We start from the raw sequence: 25275 nt of genomic DNA on the forward strand, positions 1-25275 counted from the left end.
GCACCTGAATGCCATACCCAGTGGGAGGGACTGTGGGACAGTTCATGTCAACCCCATCCACCCCACATGTACAGTCAGTCAGACCAAAAACACGTAGATAGAGACTATAATCGACACAGCAGTCCGCAAATAGCGTGACTAATAGATACTTACATAATTCTGATTTATTACTCCACCCCCCACCTCTCTCTTTGAGAAAGTGTTGAAAGAATTTTTTGCATTTCAGGGGTTTTGCAAATTGACCTAACTACATTGCTTCTCTCTGTCAAAGGTTTGTATTTGATTGTGTAAATGGAAGACTTGTTTGCAAGTCCATTTACATATTTTTGGTCTTTTCTTTCAGCAACTGTGAAGGAATCGGTTGTTTAGAGGGGTTAACAGAGGACACTCTGTGGTCTTGCATGCTTTAAGGCAGTTATTTTGGGTTTAAATGTGTTAATAACTGAAATAAATTGAAATGTGTGTGTTGGATGACTCCGTTTGAGTGTTAGCGAGCCATCTGTTAGTTTTAAATAGCTGAAAAAAGCTAACCATGTGTAAATTAGCGCTGTGCTGTTATGGCAACCGCATGCAGTGTGGCAATTTAGGAAAGAAGAGTGTGCTTTTGTGCACTTCCAAGTGATCTCTTAAATCGTTCAAAGTGCTGCTCTCAATCACTGGTAGCTGCTTGCAGGCATCCTAATTAACGAAGTGTATAAAGGTTAAACATGTTTTTTGATCTCTGTCCGCTACAGCTAACGTTTTCAGATATTTAAGAGGCCGATCTTTGCATCAAAACTGCAAATTACCAAAATAAAGAAAAAAAAAACTTGGTTAGGCCTCCAGATTGGGGATGTAGCTGCCAGGCATGTACTCTATGTTGAATGATCAGAAACCATAAAATGCTTCATTAATTAGCGGTGCAATGTGAAAAAATGATACGAGCTAACGGCTAAGGTTAGCTATTAAATTTATTATTTAATTTACTACAATATTAAACTTAAAATCAGCTCGACTTGACTCGATGTTACATATCACAACCCACACCATGCTTCTATGGATTTGATCTATTTCTGATTGCAGTGCATTTCTACAACACGCACTATTTTTAACACAAGCCAAAGTCCAGGAAAAGGAAGTTCACTCCCTTCCACAGAAAATACTGCCCGTAAACTGCCTTAGACGTCTTTTTGGCAGCCTGTCCTTTTCTTCCATGTAAAACATTTGAGTAATGATCTCTTTAGTGGCTAGTTTGGAGCATCCTTAAAAAAAAGAATGAGTAACTGCCTCACAGTGCGCCAATTTTACATCCTTGAAAGAACCGATTCTGTTAACTCAACTATAAATGCCTTCGCCACAAGCAAAGTAGGCCAGATGTTCAGTTGTTTGATGGGCCTTTATGTCCCCACAGTAATTTTTTTTTAAAAAGTACAGTGCGTGGCTAATGGCACTGTAGGTTTTGGTGGTGTGCTCCCAGGCTGGAGAAACGCGATGTTAAAAACTGTGGAAATGTCAAGATTTGAAGCCAATAAACACGGACTGTGTGTAGATTACTGTTTATTTTCTCTCTAAGCTGAGCTGCCTTTTTGTTGGCACACCCTGATGGTGCAAATACTTAAATAAATGATCACAATACAAGTAGTATTGAAAATTGTAAAGCCAATGCATGAACGCATGCATCTGTCTTTCTTCTGGGTCCAATTGTGGTTCCGACTATGTGTTGTATGTACACAGGCTTATTACCCGCAGAAACTGAAACTGCACCTCCTGTGGTCGTGGCAACAACAGGCTTAAAAAGAAGGTGTGGTAAAATGAATCATCTGTGCTGTGTTCTAGAGGCCTTGTTCCTGTATCCCCCATAGAAGTTTATCGTCTTTGCTGTTGCTTGTGTTTCAACAGCTGCATATATTGTGCTAACCTGAAACTTGCTGTGGCGGGTTAAGAGCAATGGGTGTAGAAGTTTTCTTGTTTCTAAATACAACATGTAAAGATCAAGCCTAAGATTATTATATCTAGGGTAGGCGTACAGTATCTTATTTTTCTTTTCTACTTATTTTTAAAACCCATATACAGTATGTGAGGATTTTACAAATAAACTGACATTAGTGTGGAAGGACAGATGTTCTAATAAATGGGACAGCAAATAATGGTAAGAGAATGTTATTCCAACTCCAGCTCTTACACTAACTCCTGTGGGGCCAAAGTTGATTTTGTTCTTCTGGATGTAACGTTTTCAGTGGGAGAAACGTTTCGTCGCTCATCCAAGTGACTTAGTGGAGACTGAAGAAGTCAGTTGGATGAGTGACAAAACATTTCTTCCACTGAAAATGCCTCGTCCAGAATCAACTTTTGGGGATTTACAAAAAAAAAAGGTACAATTCTAAAAATGAAAGTGTCAGGGGAGCTTTCCACTGGAGTAGACAGTTTGTGCTTCATAGCTATCTACCAAACAGTTTGCACCGGATCTCAAAATAAATGCTGCGTTTAAATTTTTCCCACAGCAGTTTATAATATATGTTTTTGGTGAAACGCTGCCCTTTAGTGGTGAATTTTATTTAGTTGAAATTTGCATTGGGTAATTGCAAAAAGTACCTTTTTATAGAGAAAGTTAGGAGATATAATTTCTAAATTCCCTAGTATAATATAATACTGCAATACTACCCTACTAAAAGCTATAGCACAGTACTAAACAAATATTCAACAGTGACTCTGTTTAATAAACTATGACAAACAAGCTTCTTTTAAAAGCAGTGAAGACATTTTCTATTTTCTCTGCGTCTTTTGATGAACTGTATTAGTAGTAGTAGATTAAAAGTTCTTCCCAGTTTGTTCATAATATCTTGCCTTCAACATGTATTGACCTGCAAGCAGCTGATGTAACTTTTTAGAAGCTTAGTACCGCTGTCAGGTGTCAGCTTTGTGGTCTATCGGAGTTTAGATGCCAAGAATACATGTACACTGTGGTGTCATGGCAACGCCACTGCAGCTTTCATGGGCCAAAAGATGAGTCAGTGATCTGTTTCAACGTGATCCCTTCCCATTCTTAAATTAGTTGTACTTTATTTGCTTTGCAAGCTGTTGGCGCATTTCCTGCTGCAGAATTTCCAAAACAAAGTGTACTAATCCAAATCAGTTTGTTGTTGTTGTTGTTGTTCATTAATACATTTTGACAAGTTCAAAGACAGTGTAGTGTTTGGTTTGGAGACGGGTGAATCTGATATACTTCCACAGCCAAGGGTCAGTAGAACACAGTGTGAGCTCACTTTTGGCAGACATCCATTATGTGATATTCATGGTCTATTCATAGTTACTTGTTTCACTCTTTTTTTATTACTACTGAGATAAAAGGGCAGGCACTGTAGGAATTTTATTAACTCTTTATTTGCTCTGGTATGCAATAGCCTTCTTCCTGGAATTGTGCTTTCCTAAATGTGGGGCCCTTACATTCCTTCTTGTTCCTTTCCAACAAACAGAAAGTTATTATATGAGGGTTTTTTTCTGTTTGGAAAACAGACACACAGATTACACAGATTACAATCAATCAATCAGTTATAGATACTTTCAACTTGTTATGTGTCTAAAACACACCTGTCCACAAATCCATATCTTCCATTTCATTTTTTGTTTTGTTTTTTCAGTAGCATTTAATGACTTATTTTTCCAGTTTTTTGTCTGCCTAGCCAATAAAGCAAGAAAAAAAAAACCAAGCTACATTAATGGATAATGTAGCTTGGTTCATTTCAAATCACCTCACCTGGCACTTTGTTATGTATCCCTGTTCAACTTTTAGTTAACATGAGTATTGATTTAGGTCGCTCCTAAAGTGACGGGTTGGTCTGAGTGTTACTGAATCTACTGGGATTTTCCCCACATAAGCATCTATAAGGTTTATAGAAAACGGCCTGGAAGAAGAGAAAATATGATGCCAGAGATGAGATGAGAGTGTTCAGAGGGCCACGACCGGGTGAAATTAACCCAAACAATCAATCATTACAAACAAAATATGCAGAAGAGCACCTCTTCTCTTAAATTAGACGATGGGCTACAGCAGCAGAAGACCAACCCTTTCAGCTAAGAACAGGAAACTGAGGCCATCTTTCACACAAACACAATGAAATTGGACAACAAATATTTGGAACAACAATGGCTGGTTGGATATGTTTCAGTTTCTGCTGCAACATTGAGATGGCAGAGTCATGCTATGACATAAACAACTTGAATGCATGAATCCATCCTGCCTGGTGGTGTGGGATATATTGTATTGACACACTTTGGGCACCAACTGAGCACCATTTAAATACCACAGCTTATTGAGTATTTGTACTGACTGTGTTCATCTTTATGACAGCGTGCTTCCAGCAGGATAATGGACCATGTCACAAAGATCAAATCATCACAAACTGGTTTCTTAAACATGACAATGAGTTCACTGCACTCAAATGGCCTCCACAGTTACCAGATCTCAATCCAACAGAGCACCTTTTACAGGAAATTCATGTATTTATCTATCTGCTTAGCACTTATTTTTATGTTTATTTAAGTGTTGTCTTACAGTATGTTTTGCACTAAGTACTGCAGCAATTTCCTAATGTTGTAAACCTGCTCAACATTTGGCAAAAAAAAAAAAAAAAACCCTGTCTGATTCTGATTCTGAATGTGGAGCAAAATCTGTTAGGATGGTTAAAAAATGAAGTCAGGTTCTGAAGGCCAAAGAACTCATTCCCAGTATGACGTACCAAATAAAACAGCTGGTCATTTAAATGTTACATAATATTCATTCCAGATTGGGAACTTTTGTTCAGCATGTTGCTTGATGTCAAACTCAGTTACACCAAAAGGAAACAGGGATCACATTAAACTCACAATCTAGACTTTTTGCTTTAATTCAGAAAAATAAAAGAAAATTCTGGTTTATATTCCTTTTTCCCCGACACAGCCTTCTTGCATACAGATTGGTCCATTTGATGGAGTCACCAGTTTAATCCATTTTCATCATGTTAGATTTCATTTCCTAAATGTTGCAAATAAAAACAAAAGCAGAAAAGCAGCAAAATGTAAGCATACTTTTACAGATAAAACACATTTTAAAAGTTGAAGGTTTTACCTTGAAGAAGAGGTCAGCAGTCCAACATGACATGATGTTTAGGATCCCCAAATATTATTTCCCATATGCCTACACGCTCTCAATACAAACAATGACAGGAAGAAACATCATTTTAAATAGTTCTGTGTAGCATTATTATCCCCGATCAATCTACTGACAGTAAAGGAGAGGTCAGAGGTCACGTGTGACATTTTAAACCTTTAAATGGGACTTTCTGTTGATAATGCACACCGCATGTAAGAAGTAAGAATCGTAGTTTCTAAGTTATAAGGTTTTGTGTCTTGAAGACCTTGGTGGATCTAAGCTAAATTTTATTCCAATGTTAACACGAATCAACATACACCGCTACAAAATTTAAAGCTTGAGCGATCGTGTTTACGGGTCGCTCATTTTACCTCCTGCATCAGTGGTCATTTAGTTGTATTTAGATGTATCCCACAACACCCTACACCTAAATTAGCTTTTTTCCCTCGTCAGGGATCCATTTGGAGACTCCTAAAATTCCAATGGGTGGGATGTAGGATGGAAAGTGGGCTTTGAGAGCCAGAAACTTCAGCAGCTGGCAGAGTCTTGACTGATATTTATTAACAACGCTGTCAACCGCGCAGATAAATTTTACATTTGCACCATTGGCCAATAAATATCTTACTTCTTAGTCTTGTAAACATTTATAGAAATCTCACACAACATTGTGTTGTCAGCGCGGGCGTCGTGCTTCTGCTTGATTTCAAAACAGCTGTTGCTCGTGCTAACAACCTCTGACATGCATGCTTTTGTAACAAGCTGGCATTAACGAACCAAATTATGATCAAATATTCAGATAAAATATTTCACAGATTCACACCTGTTAGTTGCCTGACACACGCGGTATCAAAACAACCACCACCAAGCAACATTTGAGCGTTTTAATATCGTCTCTGACTCTGCAGGTGCTGTTTTCTTGTGAAGATTTGAAGACTGAACCTTTCCAACTCTCAGCTGCTTTTCTTCCCTCCTTGAATAATGTTGTGAAATTTGCAGCTTTTTTTTTAACATAGCTATATTTCTAGGACAGAGTATTAAGGCCATTCTTGGTAAAAGAAAAGAAAAAAACATTTCTGGCAATATTTAAAGGGGGTGGGTGGGGGTTGTTGTTTATTTACCAGCTTTGCTAACATGTGCACTGGTGGAGTCTATTGTGGAGCCATATTGTTATTGTTTCTTTTTCTTTCTTTCTTTTGCTACTGCTACTTTCAGCTTTATGAACTCAAACAGTATTCATGAACTTGTCCTGTTTTTCTGTAAACGTCTCAGTTTAATGCCAGAGACGCTTGTTTTGTTCAACAATAGGCGTCCCCTCATCCCTGCTAGGTTAAAAAAAAAAAAGAGAAAAGTTCTTTTAGCTTGAACATTTCTTGTCTGTTGTTATTAAACTCAGATATATTTTCACTCAGACACAGTTTAACTCTGAGTAGACACAGCAGAGTTGAAGGTGTCACCGCAGCATAAGCTGTGCCTTTAAAGGTACAGTCAGTCATTTTGGGGCTTATTGAACAGAAAAAAACGAATTTTGTAATTGTGTTTTCCAACAAATTGATGGACATCCCAGTTCCATCTAACTGAATTTTTTTGTCTGTGGCTCACCTCAGTCTAACATCATCAGTCATCATGACTCATACACTTAATCCGAATTCTTTCACAAAGTTTTATAGAGTTGTTAGTCCTGCAGCGTCCACCGTAGCTATGTACTTGACATGGGAGGGTTAAGAAAACAAAATTCAGTTGACTGCATCTGCAACTTACTGACATCTAGTGGTGAGATTTTAGCAACTGTAAATTTAAGTTGTGTCAGTCTTGAGTTAGAATTCCTTGAACATGTTTCAACTCCTTAACCAACTTTTCCTTAGAGTGTGTGTGTGTGTGTGTGTGTGTGTGTGTGTGTGTGTGTGTGTGTCCGTCCCATCCACTGTTAAGTACTGCTGGTCAAAACCAGGACTACCTCACAAGCTTTACCATTTCAGAAATACTCAAACTAACACTGAGTATACCACATGTACCAGTGTGCTGGTTATTATTTCATAAATGAAATCAGTGTTTCACATATCTTAACAACAGAATAGAAAGGAAGAAAAGAGACCACAGATTTATCTAAAGAGTCATGTCTGCTGTTTGCAATTTCACTTATAAAAATTTATTGGACTTGTTTTGCTTCATTTCCGCAAACAGTGACAGGAAAACAGGTGAGGCAAACCTAATCACAGCTGTTTCTCCTGAGGACAAATGAATTTGTGCCTTCAGTTTGTGAAAGGGTATGTCCACATTTTTAAAGCTTCAGATCTCTGCTCTAACTGGTAGCACCAAAAAAAAACCCCAGTAACCAACCATAACCAAACACTATATCACACATCCTGTATTTAACCTTTGTGAACAAGCTTAAGAGGATGATATTTATTGGTTTGGTTTATGTTTAATTTCTTTTTTTTTTATTATGATACAACATGTTTTATTTTCCACATTGGCCTGACAGAAGAATGACCTATTCTTCCGTACAGGGCCACTTATACCAAAATAATAGTAATATAAATAACACAGGGGTATCCTGCCAGAATCTTAAAATATTCTGTGATACTGATTTATGGTCTTGCTTCCCTGCACTGGCTCAAACCCAGTCACCTGGCCTTAACAGCTTGACTCTCAGGCGAGCCCATTCCTCTCATATCCAACACACTAAATATTGGGTCCAGATTAACTTCACATGTTCTGTCATCATAAGATCATCAGTTACTCAGAACATCCGTGCATCTGTGAGTGGTCATGCTGCTGTGGTTCACTGGTGTGTACTCCTTGCTGCCTTGTTTATCCTGTTTATTTTTGCACTAAGGCAACAAGTGGAGAAAATGTAGATCGCATTTCCAAGATGTTTCGGGGCTTTATTCCACGTTGTTTTCTCCAATTCTGAGAGATCCCACAAGTGGCCCAAAAATGTGTTCTGAAAATAGCATGTTTACTATAGTAATTCTTCCGAAGCTAATCGTGTAATTGGAAATGATCTTTCCTGCTTCATCGCATTCTGCCATCGTGAGTCATCGCTGTCACGCCAGCGTTGCATGCAGGAAGCGAGCATCACCCGACGCTGAATCCATAAGGGATCAAAACAGCAAATCTTGCCAGCATCGCTGACCATCACTCACGCTGGGTGATGCAGCCTATTTGAAATGTGAACCTGGCACTCCAGCGAGCTAAGCGATTGTATAACACCTCATTAGAACTGGGGAGTTAATCTGTAGTTTTGGAACCAAAGGATTACTGTCATATTGTCCTCATTACAACTTTATAGTTTAAGACATGTTTCATGACTTTCAAATGAAGTGGAGAGAAGGATTGTGTAACGTGTGGATTTCATTTGGACTTTTATTTTTTCTAGACGTGTTCTTTCGAGCACTACCTCACCTCTGTTGTTTCATTGCCTGTGACGGTTGTTACACGCATGGAATACATAACATTTATGGCTTCATTTCTCTTTTTGTCATTCAGGCTTTATTATCAGTTACATAAATGTTCCTAATGGGTTCATTCAGGCATGGCCAGATCATTCTTATGTTCATTAAATGCCAGGCGCACAACCAGGAAGTTCTGTCCATAATTTATAACGTTATGATGTGAAATTCATGAGTTTGTGGAATGTTTGTGCTTTTCACTGTAAAAACTATAAAATATTTTGGCATCTGGGCAAGAAACTGAACCCCTTAAACACCCCCAGTGTATCATCAGCGTGAGTGTGTGTGAGGTGAAGAAAGGCTGTGACTAGATGAAAAGTGTAAGTGGCTGAAAGTGGCTTGCAGTGGTAAGCACTTTGGAAGGATGAGAAAATGCTGTTCATTTACCTTTTATTTGAGTTATTCCTAATTATAATAATGTGATTGTATTTTTGCACAGAATCACATAAAACTGTCTTTTGATTGCTAATTTCTCACAGGTTACAACATAAATAGGATATTTATATAACATAGGATATTTAGTGGAGGAACGATTGTGAGTAGGTGTTTTTTTAACGCATAGTTTCTGATAATTAATAATAATATGACACATTTTTATTTTCTTCCCAAAAAAGAACTTATTCGGGAACATAGTGCATGTACTGAAAATCTTAGAAGGTTATAACCTGTTATTGCAATGTGCATAACAAAGCTATAATCAAATTCATCAACTATACTCAAAAAGTACCTTAAAAAAAGACTTTGAAGGAGAGGTCAGAGGTCAAATGTGAAATTTGATATTTTATACCCATATTTGATGTTTTAAATCTTTATGCAGTACTTTATATATGTCGACTATACAAACCACAGTTGTAAGAATCATAGTTAAAAGGCTGTTTGTCATTTTTCAGCCAATAAATGATTCGGTTGACTTTAAAGACCTTGGTGGATGTAAAGCAAATTATAATGGACTGTTAACATGACCCCACTCTACACCCCTACAACGTTTTTTTAAAATTCATTCAAAACCTTTTGAGCTATGGTGTTTACAGATTGACAAAGTGACACACATTCATGCAAATACTACAAAAAACACAACCTCCTCGGTGGAGGTAATAATATTCATACATTTTGCTTACATAAGTTTAATCCTTTTCTATGTAGTTAACTATCTGCACACTAAATTAAATTATTTTTGGATTATACCTGAACCCAAAAAGTACCCTTCTCCTTCTAAGCTGAACCCTTCTTCTCTTTATTCTTTCATCCTGGTGGCTGTGAACGACTGGGCAAAGCACTCATCAGGCCAGCACAAGCAACACACTGGACCCTTGTGTAGTGCAGGGTGGTGCTCAATCAGCAGCATTGTCATCGTGGATGAGCATCGCCACAGCCTTATGCAAATACACAACACTGACTTGTTCTGCATGACTCGAGCTTTTACCTGTGAGCTATGCAAGCTGAAACTGGTGGCCATTATATTCAGTAGCTGAGCTGACTTTTCTACATTTTATCCAGAACAAAGTAGTTCATTATATTTTTCTGGATGACCTCTGAATAAATGAGCCATCGTTGAAATAAACACAACTCAGTGGCTTTTAAAAAAAACGTTTGTATGTTAAGATTTTGTACCTTCACATCACCGTACACTGTCAATTTCAAAAATGTAAAACCTACTTTTTCCTCAACTAGCTTCGATGTAGTTGAACAGCATTCAATGTCAAGTAACTGTTACACATTCAAAGCAGCTTCCTCATCATTGCTCATTAAAAATGTACACAAACATGGCATCTTTTTTGAGAGGAGGTCACATTTACTCAAACGTTTGTTCAACATAAACTGCCAGTGAGGATGCTGGAGGCAGAGCTCCACATTCAAAGCCTGAGAAGTTAAGATTAAGTGCCATGCTCTCCTGTTGTGGTTTCTTTTTTTCTTTTTGGGTGTGAGGACAAAGCAGCTTCTGTTCCTCTCCAGTCTGAAATAGCAGCCCTATGTTTACCTTCATGACCCTGGAGGAAGGGTGTGTCATCAATAAAGAAATGCTGACAGTACTGTGCAGGTAACCCCACCCCCGACGCGCACACATGCACGACTTTCACCTGGTAAAGGAGAGCTCTGCTGACTCGTTGACTTCTTTTCTTCGAGCCTGCTGCTCTTGGATATTTTTAGCATGATTTCATAAAGCTATAATTAAGTCGGATGCTGGTAAACAATGCTTTGGTTGGAGGCCAACTCCAAACTTGGCTTAGTCATAAAAAGTCAGACGGTTTCAACGGAAAAAAGAAATAACTTCATGTGCTGGAACGAGTGCAGTGCAGTCCATGGGGGTTGTAGGTTTTTTCTTAACAGGAACACTTGTGTTTTATATTTGCGCCTTGCCACACATTCTTTTGTGTTCATGCTGACTTTTGAAGTCTTGCGGTCTTGTCACGTAAAGCATTCCTCATCGATGGAGTTGGACCACTCAGCCGAGCAGTCACTTCTCACTGCTTCCCTGTTATAGTTTTCCTCTGACTGAGTTGAATTAAAACTTTGCCTGTGCGTGCGTGCATTGGTGTTTTTTCTTCTTCTTATCTGTAGCACATTTAGGTACAATTGCATGCTTGCTGCATTTGTGTCCTCCGTGTTTGCAGGCAGGAAGTACATGCATTTGAGTGCTGGTATTCGTGTCAGGTGTGCAGCTTAAACACCTGTATTCATCTGTATGTCCATTTGCATAATATTTACAGGAGGCAAGATGACTGGTTCATGAACTCTTGCATGTATTACGAGTAACTTTTGACCTATGTTGGTAAAAACACAAATTTAAGGTCAGAGTGGCACAAGGCTCACCTTTAGCTTGGCTCTTTGCATTGCCAGGAGATATTTTTATCTAGTATGAACAATTGAGAAAGATGGGTTTGAGTTGTCCTCTGCGGCCTCGGGTTTGGCCTTCCTGTGGGTGCAGAGTCAACCTCAGTCTGATGCTCTGATTGGAGCCAGATCCTTTGTCCCAGATTCCGAATCCTCGCATCCTTGAACCTCACGAAACCTAAAAGTCCCACATTACACAAATCCAACTGAAATCTATTGTGAAATATCAGGAGGGCGATGCGGCGGGATAAAAAACACGCTGTTGGAAAAGAAAGTTGACATGCAGGTGAAATGAGGTCGAAGGTGAAGTCTCAAAGGGAGGCAAAGACAGCCTTTTAATAGTAATAGTTATTGTAGTTGTTGTGAAGTGGAATGCTGCTGTTAATTCCTCACTCTTCTGGACCCACTTTTGGTGTTTTTCATTTTTATGAGGCAGGGGAAGACATCTGCTTGCATAGTCAACCCTTACAGGAATTCTCTGGGGACCTTTTAATCATCCGTTCGAGATCTACAATGTGAAGATGCTGCGATATGCTATTTTTGTCTACTCTCTCACCAGATGCTTTCCTGAACTCTTAATACTCTCACATCACACCCCTGGGGTCCATGAAAAGTCACATGCGATACTGTGATAGAAAGTGAATGTTCTGCAGACATTTTATTTTACAGTCCCAACAGCACGCTTCTGCTCCGCAAACCTCCGCAGGCTCCAGGGGGTTTGCGAGAGCCCCATTTGCTGTAAATGCCCAGAATTCCTAAAACCTTCAAATGCTGTATATTTTGAATTCCTCAGACATTTCAGACACTCGGATGTTCTCATACTCAAGAGGGCAATGAGACCTGTTAACCACTTTACCCTACACCCCTTCATACACAGACATATTTACACACACACACACGCTCATGTACACCCCCTGCGATGGATTCCAGATCTGGAATTTAATGCATTTCTGTTTCGCATCACCTCCCAGGAATGCGGCACACGTGCCACAAGCCTCATAACCCCAAGCTGATGAATGTGAGGATGTTTAAAAGGAAAGGATGATGATGGGATACAGACGTTTCTGGGGGTGGGGGTGCATCCGGTGCAGTATTTGACGTTATTGACAGGCCATGTTGTTGCAGAAAAGCAATGTTAGTGCAGCTGTGGTACGTGCCGAGCACATCTGGACCACAGATTTGGGAACGCATTTTGTGTGTGTTTGTTTGGTCTGCCCCGTCTCACTCAAATTAACGACTATTGCACGATACGGAGAGAGGATGGAGCGAATTAACTTAGCAGGGGATCATACGGGGAGAAGCTGGGGGAGTGTGTGGGGGCGGGGGTGATCTAAAAGTGGAGACTTTACAATCTAGTCTGTTTTGAACAGTCACATTCCTCTGAATCATATTAGACACTCTAGGTTGATTGCAACAGAGGAAAAAATTAGTGAGCTGCAGACTAACTACAGATCAAGGTTGCGGTCAAGTAGAAAATTTTGCTTATTATTGCCAGCAAGCAGACATTTCCAGGTCACGTCACTCAGTTAGTAACCTAGAAAGCACAGTAATACTAAGGAAAGATACTTCAGAGTGTCCTCCAATACTTCCTTTAAAACAGGATACACTGGACCATCCTTTAATAAAGGAAAGGTTGAAAATGGTGCTGCAAAGTGATGCAGATCATCATGAAAAATATTCTATTTTTTGGAAATAATGAAAATTATGTTAAGGTAGCAAAAAGTTTCCCATTATAAAGCTGCCACCCTGACTAAAACACTTTGTAATGTAAGCTTATAAAAACACTGTACAGAAAGATGGCTGTTTATATATTAAACTGATCAAAATAAAGGGAAGATTACAGTTTAAAGTCGTAGTTTCCATTGGTTATGTCCTCATTTGAGACGTTTTAGGATTAATTAAATATTGTGACAGACAGAAGTGAATTCTTTTCCCTTCACCCCCCAACCAGTAATGGCAGCTGCTCCTCCCTGAGCCTGGTTTCTCCTTTTAAAAGGGAGTTTTTCCTCCCCACTGTCGCCAAGTCCTTGCACACAGTGGGTCCGGTGACTCCTGGGGTCTTCTTTGTATTATTGTAGGGTCTTTACCTCACAATATAAAGCGCCTTGATGCAACCACTGTGGTAATTTGGCTCTATATAAATACAATTTAACTGAATTAAACAAATACGAGTTGGACATTAAGGTGAGGAGAGCTTCAGTCTTGATAATGAAGTCATTGCTTTCATCGGGATTTCCATATTTTATGCTACGTCCTGATGAACAGAGTTAACTTTTTGGGATTTCCTTACCTGGATGGTTGAGCATGCACCAATGTTGCTTGGGTAAAGTTTATCATTAGTTTTACTAACCATTCATTTTTTAATTAGCCATTATGTCAATACTGTGTCATCAAAAAAAATACAATGTCATACTTTTAATTGGCCAACAGTCATTATGCATTCATGTCTACCTTATTTATATGCGGGGCGACCGTGGCTCAGGGGGTTGGGAAGCGTATCTGTAACCGGAAGGTTGCCGGTTTGATCCCTGGGCTCTCTGTCCTGGTCGTTGTGTCCTTGGGCAAGACACTTTACCCTACCGCCTACTGGTGTTGGCCAGAGGGGCCAATGGCGCGATATGGCAGCCTCGCTTCTGTCAGTCTGCCCCAGGGCAGCTGTGGCTACAACCGTAGCTTGCCTCCACCAGTGTGTGAATGCGAGAGTGAATGAATAGTGGTATTGTTAAGCGCTTTGGGTGCCTTGAAAAGCGCTATATAAATCCTATCCATTATTATATGATACAATTACCATGTCGGTCTAATCTGTTCTGTCATGTTTGGTTTAAATAAATCTGTAATTTCAAGATATTCAAAATTTAACTTCAGCACAGCATAATACAGCATACATGGAATTATGTGTAATTCTGATTGAGGATGTTTGTAGTGCAGCTTTAAAGATTTAAAGTAAGCTTTTAAATATAGGCTGCGTGTATTCTTAACAGACCATAATTCATGGTGGTTTAACTTTGCTGCTTTAAAATTTCAGCGATCTTGAAGAAAACGTTTAAATAGGGCAGACGGCCGAAATTTGAACTCAGCTTTACCTGTGCCGCTGTGAATGAGTGAACTGCCGCATAAACACTGTGCGATGCTTGTTTATTGACTCTTTCCCGTGCTCCATTTCAAGCCATTCATTGCTCCCGTTGCTGCGTGAGATGAAGATAAATGTGCACGGTCACATTCTGCTTCCGCTGGACTAAGATGTTCTTTATTTACCCACTGCTATGTTGAATCGTTGTGTCAGAGTCTTAAATAATGATGCCTTATTTTCCATTCACAAAGCATTCGTTTAACTCTGAACAAATCTGGGATTAAATCAACTCTAATCAGTTGTTTTGGAACTGGAACATTTGAAAGTTTTGCTTTTTGTTTGGTTTTTTTAAACTTCCTGGAACAAACCCAGAGAAACTCGAAGAATGTCAGATGTACTTTCAGATTCCTTTCTGGTACACTGAAACGATTAATCCGAAAAGATACATTTAAAATAATACAAATAAATTTCCATAATTCTTGCTGTTCTTGTCTTGCATCTGGTTTTTCCAAATATTATCATCGTCTTTATATTTGGCTCATATTTGACTAATGTTATCTCCCTGTATGCGCTGGACCTCATATTAAGTAAGTTGCTCATTACTCAATAATACAATGCGAGGATGGCAATTTAATTAATGTCATTTCTGTTACATAACTGTAGAAAAATGCAGTATCTCTGATCTTGTCTGTATTATAACAACCAGACAGGAGACATGAGACAGTGATGAGCCTTATTTTTTTATAAAACTAAAGGTTTAGACAGTGAAGTCACAGAAATGAAGTCAACATTTGTCACTATCCTGTCCCCAGATGAGCTCCAGTTAACATTTTACCGTTTTGCTGCTTTATAAACTCACAGCACACATTTTATGACACTGTAGCGCCCTCTAGTGATCACTCAAGGTTAAAACAGTTATTACTTTATAAACTGGCTAATAGGGTAGAATAGAATAGAATTCAACTTTATTGTCATTGCACATGCACATGCACAGGTACAGGGCAACGAAATGCAGTTTGCATCCATCCAGAAGTGCTTTAGTGATATAGATATATTACAATATATATTAGCAACAATATAGATATGCAAGTATGTTACAGAAATGGGTCTATTATGGTATGTTATAATGTACACGGTATGAAGTATGTTATGAATATTCTATAAGTATGTACAGGCTGAGGAAATATGTGCAAATATAACCTGAATTTGGATATTTCATATTTGAATTTGTTTTAATATTTAATTTGAATCGCTCAAATGTCTTTTTTCCCACAACATTTCTTAATGCACAAACAAACTGGAAGTCAGCTGACCTCTTTCATACACAGATTCCTTTCTGACTGGCCAGAGAGAGATGTGTCAAAGTAAACCAAAGTTTAATGGAAAAAATGTGAATCTGGAGTTTGAGAGATAAAAGTAAGAGTAGGAGGATTGAGACTTTTTTTTTTTTTTTTTTTAAATTGAGCTATATATTTATTTATTTTACCTGTTTAAGTCATTTTGTTATAGTCTTTCATGTTTAGATGCTCCCACTTCTCACCTTAGGATAAATAGCACATTACCTTATTTAAATGCCTTTAGGTCAAATATCTGTCCGTCTAATGTTACCTGTAGATTAGCAGATACACCTCGTCTGCCTTGCTGAGAGCAAGAGCCCCATCCCCGAATTCGATAAGTGGAAGAAGCTTGTTAAATGGATCGTTGTAACTCTTCTACGGTGTTAGAAAAAAAAAGTCAGTTATTCAAGATGTGATTTATTATATGGTTCAGTTTCGAGCTTTTTACATATATATATTAAAAAAAAAAAAAAAAAAAAAAAAAATCACAATTTTGAATTTTTACAGTATCAAAGTCACTGGTTGTTCTAAAGTAACAAACTTTCTGCCGTTAGCATCTGTGCTGGGAGTTAGACTTCAGTAAAATAATCCTGCTAACAATATTCAGGACAAGACAGAACAAGAAATGTTCCAGAGTCACTTAGAAATCTTGATGAAACAAAGTATTGAAAACAGCTCTTTGACAATAAAACATTTAGTGAATTGTACATGATAGTTTACATTCTTTTGAAGGTAACATTGTTAAAACATAAAGTCGACTAAATATGTACAAACACTTACATTTCAATGTAAAAATGATCTTAAGGAGGCTAGTTTGTAGAGTAGTTTTTAGCAGTTTTAGTAGTTTCTGCTTCTTTAAAAGGATTAAAACAAAGAACCTAAAATACACTTTGGCTAATTCTTGTTAGACGGGTCAGACTCTGATCAAAAGTAGTGCATATCATGGACACAGTCGAGACAAACTGGAAGAAGAAAAACAGTGCAAAGCACTGGTGTGCACATTGTTTATACTCGTGGCTTAAAGGCTAGTTTCATTGTGTTTCATCCTTGTGTATTTCCTGTCACTGAGGTTATTGTGTTTTTGTGGGTCATGCTAAATTTATACTCTCCACCTCCATTGCAGAGATTCAGGAAAGAAAAAAAAAATTATACCGGGGGACCATATTTGACCAAAAACAAGTTTTACATGAATAGTTTGTTCTTCCTAGAGTCAAACCAAAAACACAGATTAGCTGCCTGAAATGGCCATATTACTTTACAGTTCTCCATCCATGAAACCTGTTAAAACAGAACAGTTTTCTTTTTTGTGTTTTTAATAAAGCTGAATGTCTTAAAACCAATTTCAAATCATGTATATTGTTGGCTCAGGTCTATTTTGACTATGGCCTGCCTTTACAGACAGCAGGCACTGACCACTGTTAACTTCTAAGTACTCCACTCTTTATTAACTTTGTATAAAGGTAACTGGTAAGGTTCCCATTGGTCCTACAGCTCAAAGTCACCTTCCACAATCATCGTACAGATGCCGGATGTGTTACACATGAACACAAAATGGAAAACTAAGTTATGGTTATGGTCAGTTCGAGAAACAATAATGTAGCTATTGATAAAAAATGAAATCACAAGGATCCTGCCGATTCTTACAGTTTTAAATGGTTTGCAAATAACTGCAAGAAAGATTTATAGGCAAAAACCCAACAAACATTCTGTATACAGCAGGTAAAGTATTGAACACATCACCAATTATCTCTAAAGGTCCCATTGACATGAAATCTCCAGATGCCTGTAACAACCCATCCAAGCCAAATGACACAGTGGAAAAGTATTGAACAATTTTTTAAAATTAATTTATATAATTAATAATTAATTTATATAATTTAATAATTTATACATTTGATATTGAGTCGTTTAATACTTGGTACAAAAGCCTGTGTTGGTGACAACAGCTTCAAAATTGCTCATGTGTGATTTTGGCCCAGTCTTCCACACAAACATCAAATCCTGATTCCACACCTCTCTTCTATAAACTCTGAAATTTGGTTCTTTCATACATTTCCAGTTGGATTCAGGTCAGATGATTGGCTGAGCCATTCTTACAGCTGTATTTTCTTTCGCTGAAACCAATCGAGAGTTTCCTTGGCTGCGTGTTTGGGAACATCATCTTGCTGAAGCGTTTCATCGTCATCATCCTGGTAGATGGCAGCTAATTTATATCAGGAATGTCTCAGTACATTTTTCAATTCATCCTTCTTTCAATAATATGAAGTGTGCCGGTGTTGTATGCTGAAAAACAGCCCCACACATGATGATCCCACCTCCAACCTTCACTGTTGGTATGGTGTTTTGGGGGTGATGTGCAGTGCCTTCTGCTGATTCCAGGTCTTTCTGTAGCTCTCCACAAGTGCTCCTTGGCTCTGGGACAACTCTGACAATTCTTTCCACTCCTCTGTCTGAAATCTTGCGGGGAGGACCTGGTTGTGGTCGGCTTATGGTGAAAAATGTTCTTTTCACCTCTGGATTATGGCCCCAACAGTGCTCAATGGAATCTTCAGTATTTTAGAAATTCTGTAACTGGTGCCATCAGCATGCTTTCCAACAATAAGGTTGTGAAGGTCTTGAGAGAGCTCATTAGTCTTACCCATCATGAGAAGTCTCTTCTGTGACACATTGGTAATGAGTCACCTTTTTATAAGCTGCTGGTTTGGACTGAACCAGCTGACATTAATTTGCACTAAGCGCCAGGATTATTTTCTAATTACTGATAGATTTCAGCTGGTGTCATGACTTTCCATTCCTTTTTGCGCCTCGCTTTCTTCATGTGTTCAATACTTTTTCCCTGTGACATTTCTCACCATTACACATAATCTGTGGATGTCTGTGGTTTGATGTGGGTTTTGCTGACATTTTGGTAAAACTGCACTCGTGTGGATCGCATGTCCGACACGTGCCTGCACTTATCTGAGAGAAACGCTTCCGGCGAGGGAGTTGCTAAGGAGGGTCAGTTACTTTAATCAGCCACTGTCCTTACTGCCATCATTTCTTTTACAATAAAATGTACACTGTAAAATCTTGCAGAGAAACTGTCAGTTTTGCACTTTGCAAGGACGGCAAAAACAATTTTGTGGTGTTACGTGGCTTTGTTGAAACATGCTTTCACATAAAGGCACGTATGTGCAGTGTATGATATTCCACTCCTATGTTGGACAGCTACAAATCTCCACAATACCGAATTCTTTGGATCCCTCTGTTCAACAACGTCTTCGTCTTTTGAGCCGTGGTCCGCGTTTGTTGTCATAGTCACTGGTTCGGTTTGGCACTACTCCCATTGTCACTGTCACGCTGTGTGTAAAAATATAAACCGAATGCCTTCTATTGATTTTGTGCTGATTATCTCTCATATTTCTACTGAGGAAAAGTTATTTTGCAATAATTATCATTTTAAATCCCGTTCCCTAAATTATGAGGTGACTTTTTCTTGTTGGTGGTTTTAGAGATAATCAATGGTGGCCAACACTAACATAGAGCCAAGTTTATCAGTTCTAACTGTGCTTGCTACAGGGTAACGTGAGATTTATTGATTAGTTAATGCCACCTTATTATAAAATGCCTTTTCATCCCGGCAAAGATACGCTTCATCAGAGACGTTCCAGTACATCCCAGCAGGCCTGTCTCATCTTTCCCTTGTTAGTTAAACATGTTTAAGGTTATGATAATGGTTTACAACAGCTTTACTGAGCTTAAGTTGCCTGGTTCTTCGTCTCCTGCCATTGTTTCTCCCTCAGACTGAGCTCTGCTTCAGAAAAGGCTGCAGGGCCCCAGTTTGTGATATTCTGCTGCCCCTTGGCACCTGAGCAAGAAACAGAAACAGAAAAAACATTGTTGCATGGCAAATACACACACACACACAGCAAAACTGTTTATAGCGTAAACCACACAGCATATCATCACAAATTCGCCAACAGTAAAGCGCAGCAATGGAGCAGTGATGATTTGAGCTTAATTTGCACCCACAGGACCCAGGCTCCATGCAGTCACTGAGTCTCCTCTGTGCACCAAAGTATTCTGGAGTAAATTTTTGAGGCCATCTAATAAACATCTTAGGTTTGACCCCCCCCCCAAAAAAAAGTCTTAAAAAAAGAGACCACAACAGCTGATCCTCAGCTAAAAATCTGAGGATTTATTGTATGTGTAACTGCCATTTTTCTTCAAATTAAGCTAGCATTGCAAAAAAGTTGCAGGACTCTAGATGATAGCCTCTGTCTGATTAGCAGCTACAGAGTAGACCACAGAGGAAATGTTTACCAAACCCACAGAGTTCTCCCTTTCTCTCTTATCTACACTCTGTCCCTGCAGAGTGTAGCCTTCTACTTTCATGCCTTCCTCTACTGGCATGTGATTTAATGCCCTTCGAGGAGGTGGCGCTGTACAACATCACGCTCACTGGAGTCATTGCTGTAAATCAGCGAGCAAAACCATTACTCGACACACACAACTACGACCAGCTGTGCTGCCAACTATTGCAACAACCAAACCACATGCATGGTTCCAGGTACAGTTTATCTCAGTCTTGACTAATGACAGGACTGCTGTGCGTCCCGTTGTCTCAGCGTCTGCAATGGTGCAGACACGGAGAGAGACACCGAGAGTGTACTGACAACTTCTATGATTATAACCAGGGGTGCACATAAGTGGTCCGCATGTGCGCATTCGCTGTCAAATTAAAAGACGCGCACCAGATAAGAAGTTGCAACGCGCGTTTGCGTCCATATAAAAAGCACTGTTTTTGTCCGCTAGAGTGGGATTTTCACAGCACATTCCGCACCACATCTCTGTGCGTTCATCATTTGTTTGAAGCCAGCTCACCTCCTGCAACCACTTTCCGAGAATACGTGCTTCTTTTGCGGTTCGGACTCCTTCTGACATTTCTTTGGAGGTAGAGGAACACCAAAGTAATTGCTTAAAGGAGCTTCTTCGACATCTTTAAGAGTTCTAAACAAATGTCTGTCCCCCTCCAGAAAATCTTATGTACGCAAACGCGCGTTGCAACTTCATATCTGGTGCACGTCTTTTATTTTGACAGCGAATGCGCACCTGCGGACCACTTATGTGCACCCCTGATTATAACCAGCTGCAATTGACTGCACAGTTTATAACATATCATAGGTCAGTTTTTACATGAAATAGAATGGCATTTATTATAATACAACATTTTTAAAAATCCTAACTATCATTGTGATTAGGTTTTTAACGTGTTTTTACTTTTTTTTTTTTAAATCTGAATTTATGTTATAGTGAAAAAAAACAACTCATTTTATATTTTCTATATGAATAAACAGATGTATGATATTCTGAATATATCACTATCACCTAAAAATAATCCCAACCCTAACCTTAAACTTGAATTTTAACTGTCAAACAGCTCTTAAGAAAAGCACCACATGGTGCAGGCGGATGCTCATTGGGTTTCTGTTTACCTGGTTGAATGAGCCGTAACAAGCCCTCATGTTCAGCCACTTTGTGCTTCCAGGTCTTGGTGTTGTTGGTCGCAGTTTCCAGCTTCTTCTTTACCGTCTGGCTCACACATGGAGAAACAGAAAACGCAACACATGTGTGAGGTTTAATAGATGTAAACATGGCACCTATCAGCATACTGATTCACAAGTGGTTAGTATTAAATCTCTTGTCTAAAGAAATCTTGTCTAAATGGCTAAGCCTGAACAGGTGTCCCTGAGGCTTCCACAAAGTATTTGATTAAAAGTGAATTCTTTTGGGAATGACAGACTAATCACATGATGAGTCTGCATATTTGCATGGAAAGCTGCTGTGCAAATAGTCCAGTCACTGCTAGCAAGGTGGATGCTGCATGTTCTGCCTCCTGCATGCAGGTGGCCCCCACCTCTAAACCACATGTAGCAGCTTCTGTAGTTTGAGTGGAGCAGACCGTCTCCTGCTGTGTGCTACATATGAGGAAGGACAACTGAAAGCAGCTTTGAGGACATATGTTAGGTGCAAACCTCAAAGACTGCTCAGTAACTGCTTTGAACTACAGCAAGAGGCACAATTTAGTCATAAAATGTCAACATTCATAGAAATGATGATAAGTTGAGTTTTTCCCTTTTTATTGTTTTAATGATTTATTTGTGGGTAACGGCTCCATTCCACAGAGGAGTTTTCACACTACTCCTATTGCATCCATATTTATACCCCCCATCACTGACCTCATACTGCTCCAGCGCCCCCTGCCTCTCCAGCTCCAGCTGCTCCAGCTGCTTCATTGCAGCTTGCAGGGCGCTCTCCTTGGCCAGACGCTCCTTCTCCAGTTCCTCTTTCTCAGCCACCGTGACGGAGATGGCCTGCTTCTGCTGCAAATGGATCTGCTCCAACTCTGCTCTCTTCTTGGCCTCCTCCTCCAGTAATCTGGTCCACAGTACATATATCATTTACTACAGGCAGGTTTCAGCATGGGCCCTACCCCCAGGAGGGTCAGATCACTGCATAAACAAAGCATGTGGACCATACATGCGTTTTCCACAGATTTGACACTTCTTGAGAAAAATATTAGACCCTGTGTAGTTACTATTATCAACAGTGTGTGCACTGTATACTGTACACACACACACACAAAAAAAAAAAAAAAAAAAAAAAAGTGTTTGCCCCCTTCCTAAGTTTCTAGTTTTTGTATGTTTGTCAGACATTAATGTTTCAGATCATCAAAAAATGTAAATATATGTCAAAGAATAACACAAGTAAACACAAAAGGCAGTTTCTAAATGAAGGTGCTTACTCTTAAGAGGAAAAAGAATCCAAACCTACATGGCCCTGTGTGGAAAAAGTGATTCCATTATCCACAAATGGTGAAAACATGGAACAGTGGTGAACCTTCCCAGGAGTGCCCAGCTGACTAAAATTACCTCAAGAGCACAGCGACGACTCATCCAAGAGGTCACAAACAACCCCAAAACAACATCCAAAGAACTGCAGGCCTCACTTGCCTCAGTTAAGGTCAGTGTTCATGACTCCACCTTAAAAGACTGGGCAAAAGTGGCCTGCATGGGAGTTTCAAGACAAAAAACCACTGCTGAGCAAAACGAACATAAAGGCTCGTCTCGTTTTGCCCGAAAACATCTTAATCATCCCCAAGACTTTTGGGAAAATACTCTGTGGACTGACGAGACAAAAAGGTGTGTGTCATTTCAGAAAAGGATCATCATGCCAACAGTAGAACACTGTAGTGTGATGGTCTGGGTCTGTTTGCTGCCTTAGGACCTGGAAGACTTGCTGTGGTAAATGAACCATGAATCCTGCTGTCTACCAAAACACCCTGAAGGAGAACGTCCGGCCGTCTGTTTGGGACCTCAAGCTGAAGCAAACTTAGATTTGGCAGCAGGACAATGATCCAAAACACATTAGAAAGTCCACCTCTGAATGTCTTAAGAAAAACAAAATGCAGACTTTTGAGTTGCCTTGTCCTGACTTAAATCCGATTGAGATGCTATGGCATGACCTTAAAAAGGCAGTTCATGCTCGAAAACCCTCCAGTGTGACCGAATTACAACAATTCTGCAAAGATGAGTGGACCAAAATTCTCCACAGTGCTGTAAAAGACTCATTACCACTTATAGTTTGGTTGCAGTTTTAAGGGTGCTCCAACCAGTTATTCGGTTTAGGGGGCAATCAGCTCACCTTCATTTAGAAACTTAATTTTGTATTTACTTGCATTATGTTTGTCTAACATTTAAATTTGTTTGGATTATCTGAAATATTTAAGTGTGACAAAAACACACAAAAAAGAGAAAATCAGGCAGGAGGCAAACACCTTTTCACAAATAAAAGAGAAATATATTTCCAGGCTGTAAAAGTAGAATTGTTTTAAAAAGAAAAAAAAGAATAATAAAGAAGCTAATGTATAAATCAGTTGTAAACGGATGTGTCAGCAGGTGGTGCAATAGTGTAGTTAGACAAGTAAATATAATAAACATAAATATATACAAACATAATTTAGTTCAAAATTTTTTATGAAATATATTTTCCATAAAGGTGATCTGAGTTTGTGATGTCATGATTTGTATAGTTGATATTTTTTGACACTGAGACTGTTCATATGTATATAGTGCTGCACAACTGTGCCCCTGGCAAATCTCCTCTCTCAAAATTTCAGTGGCAAGTCTTTAATATTTCTTGTATCTCATTAAGCACCTATACGTTTCATTATAAAACACTGCCATTTAGGTCTCAGGCATGTTTTACTCATTTAACTGTGGTTGTAGAGAAAAAACAGCCACTGAAAATTGTCCTCTTCTAAAGAACTGATTGACATTTTTAACACAACGACTACATTTAAAGGAAATACTCGCTGGTGACTTCTCAAATGTGACCTGGAATGTATTCATCAGCAGATAGGAAGGAAAGATGAGGGAGGAAATGTCGAGTGTATGAAGGAGAAGTTGAAAGTCTGGCTGTGTATAGCCTCCTATATTAGGAAAACAAAGACTTAGACTCAGCTCTTTGGACAGAGGTTCATGTGATGCACTTCATTAGGAATAATAAGTTTCATGCTTCACTGAAATTTGGTAGCACCCGTGCTGGATTGTTAAGGTAACAAAAAGAATTTCTATGAATATATTTATCCCAGTGTTATGCTTTCCAGATAGGAGACGTATGCAAAGATCCGAGTGACCCAAGTTTCCTCATCAGAGGATCTGAGTGAGGCTCTGTGGGGAATATTCTTTATACAAACCCAAACATTTCTCCCTCCGCACACCCTTTGACTCACCGTGTCTGCAGCTTACGGATGATTTCCTCATCCTGTCTGGCACGTCTCTCGTCTTCCAAAGCGTGCTCCAGTTGGCGATACATGTCTTCCAGCTCATGGACCCTCTGCAGGTACTGCTCCAGCTCAGTGGACTTCTCAGCCAGGTTTTTCTCAATCTGCTGCCGCACCTTTAAAACCAGGAAACACAGAAGTATACTTAACCTGGAATTCAAAATTAATACTCATAAGATCCATTCGTGTGTGTTTATACACCACTCTGAAATCATTAGATTTTTTTTTGATTTTTTTTTTGTCCCATCTCTTGCTGGATGTTATTTCCTGTTGAAAGCAAGGTTTTCCTTCCCACTGTTGCCAAACTGCTTGCTCATAGGGGATCATCAAATTTTCAGGGTGTTCTTTCTCATACATACATACTTTATTTTATTTTTATTTTTTTTTTAAAACTGACTTGACTTGTATTAAGCGTTGGAGTTTGCATATTGGTGCCAACTCTAAAGTGCCACAGCAGGTGCGCATATCTAAAGTACTCTTGTCATGATTAATCGACATCTCACAGGAAACCAGAGTTTGATATTAGATGTGTAAAATAAACAGACAGACAGGTGCAACCTAAAACCTCAGTCAGAGATAACTGCTATCACAACTGCTATCAGCTCTCTGTAAACTCAGGCTTTCTGCTCCAAGTGCGTTCACATAAAAGAGGG

At 39.1% G+C, this 25275-nt stretch overlaps 1 protein-coding gene across 1 annotated transcript in view; it reads right to left on the minus strand.

Moving 5' to 3' along the window:
• Nucleotides 1-17387: 17387 nt before the first annotated feature.
• The window catches only part of swap70b (switching B cell complex subunit SWAP70b), a 34685-nt gene continuing 26797 nt past the window's right edge, over nt 17388-25275 (minus strand). The window contains exons 9-12 of the mRNA XM_082538945.1: nt 24572-24738; nt 22017-22215; nt 21273-21369; nt 17388-19645 (exon numbers count right to left, since the gene is read on the minus strand). Of these exons, the coding sequence (XP_082395071.1) occupies nt 19536-19645; nt 21273-21369; nt 22017-22215; nt 24572-24738 (573 nt within the window). The 3' untranslated portion in view covers nt 17388-19535. The remainder of the gene's footprint in view (nt 19646-21272; nt 21370-22016; nt 22216-24571; nt 24739-25275) is intronic.

Source organism: Aulonocara stuartgranti, assembly GCF_965226115.1.
Source record: "Aulonocara stuartgranti genome assembly, chromosome: 7".
In the NCBI taxonomy this organism is placed as follows: Eukaryota; Metazoa; Chordata; class Actinopteri; order Cichliformes; family Cichlidae; genus Aulonocara; species Aulonocara stuartgranti.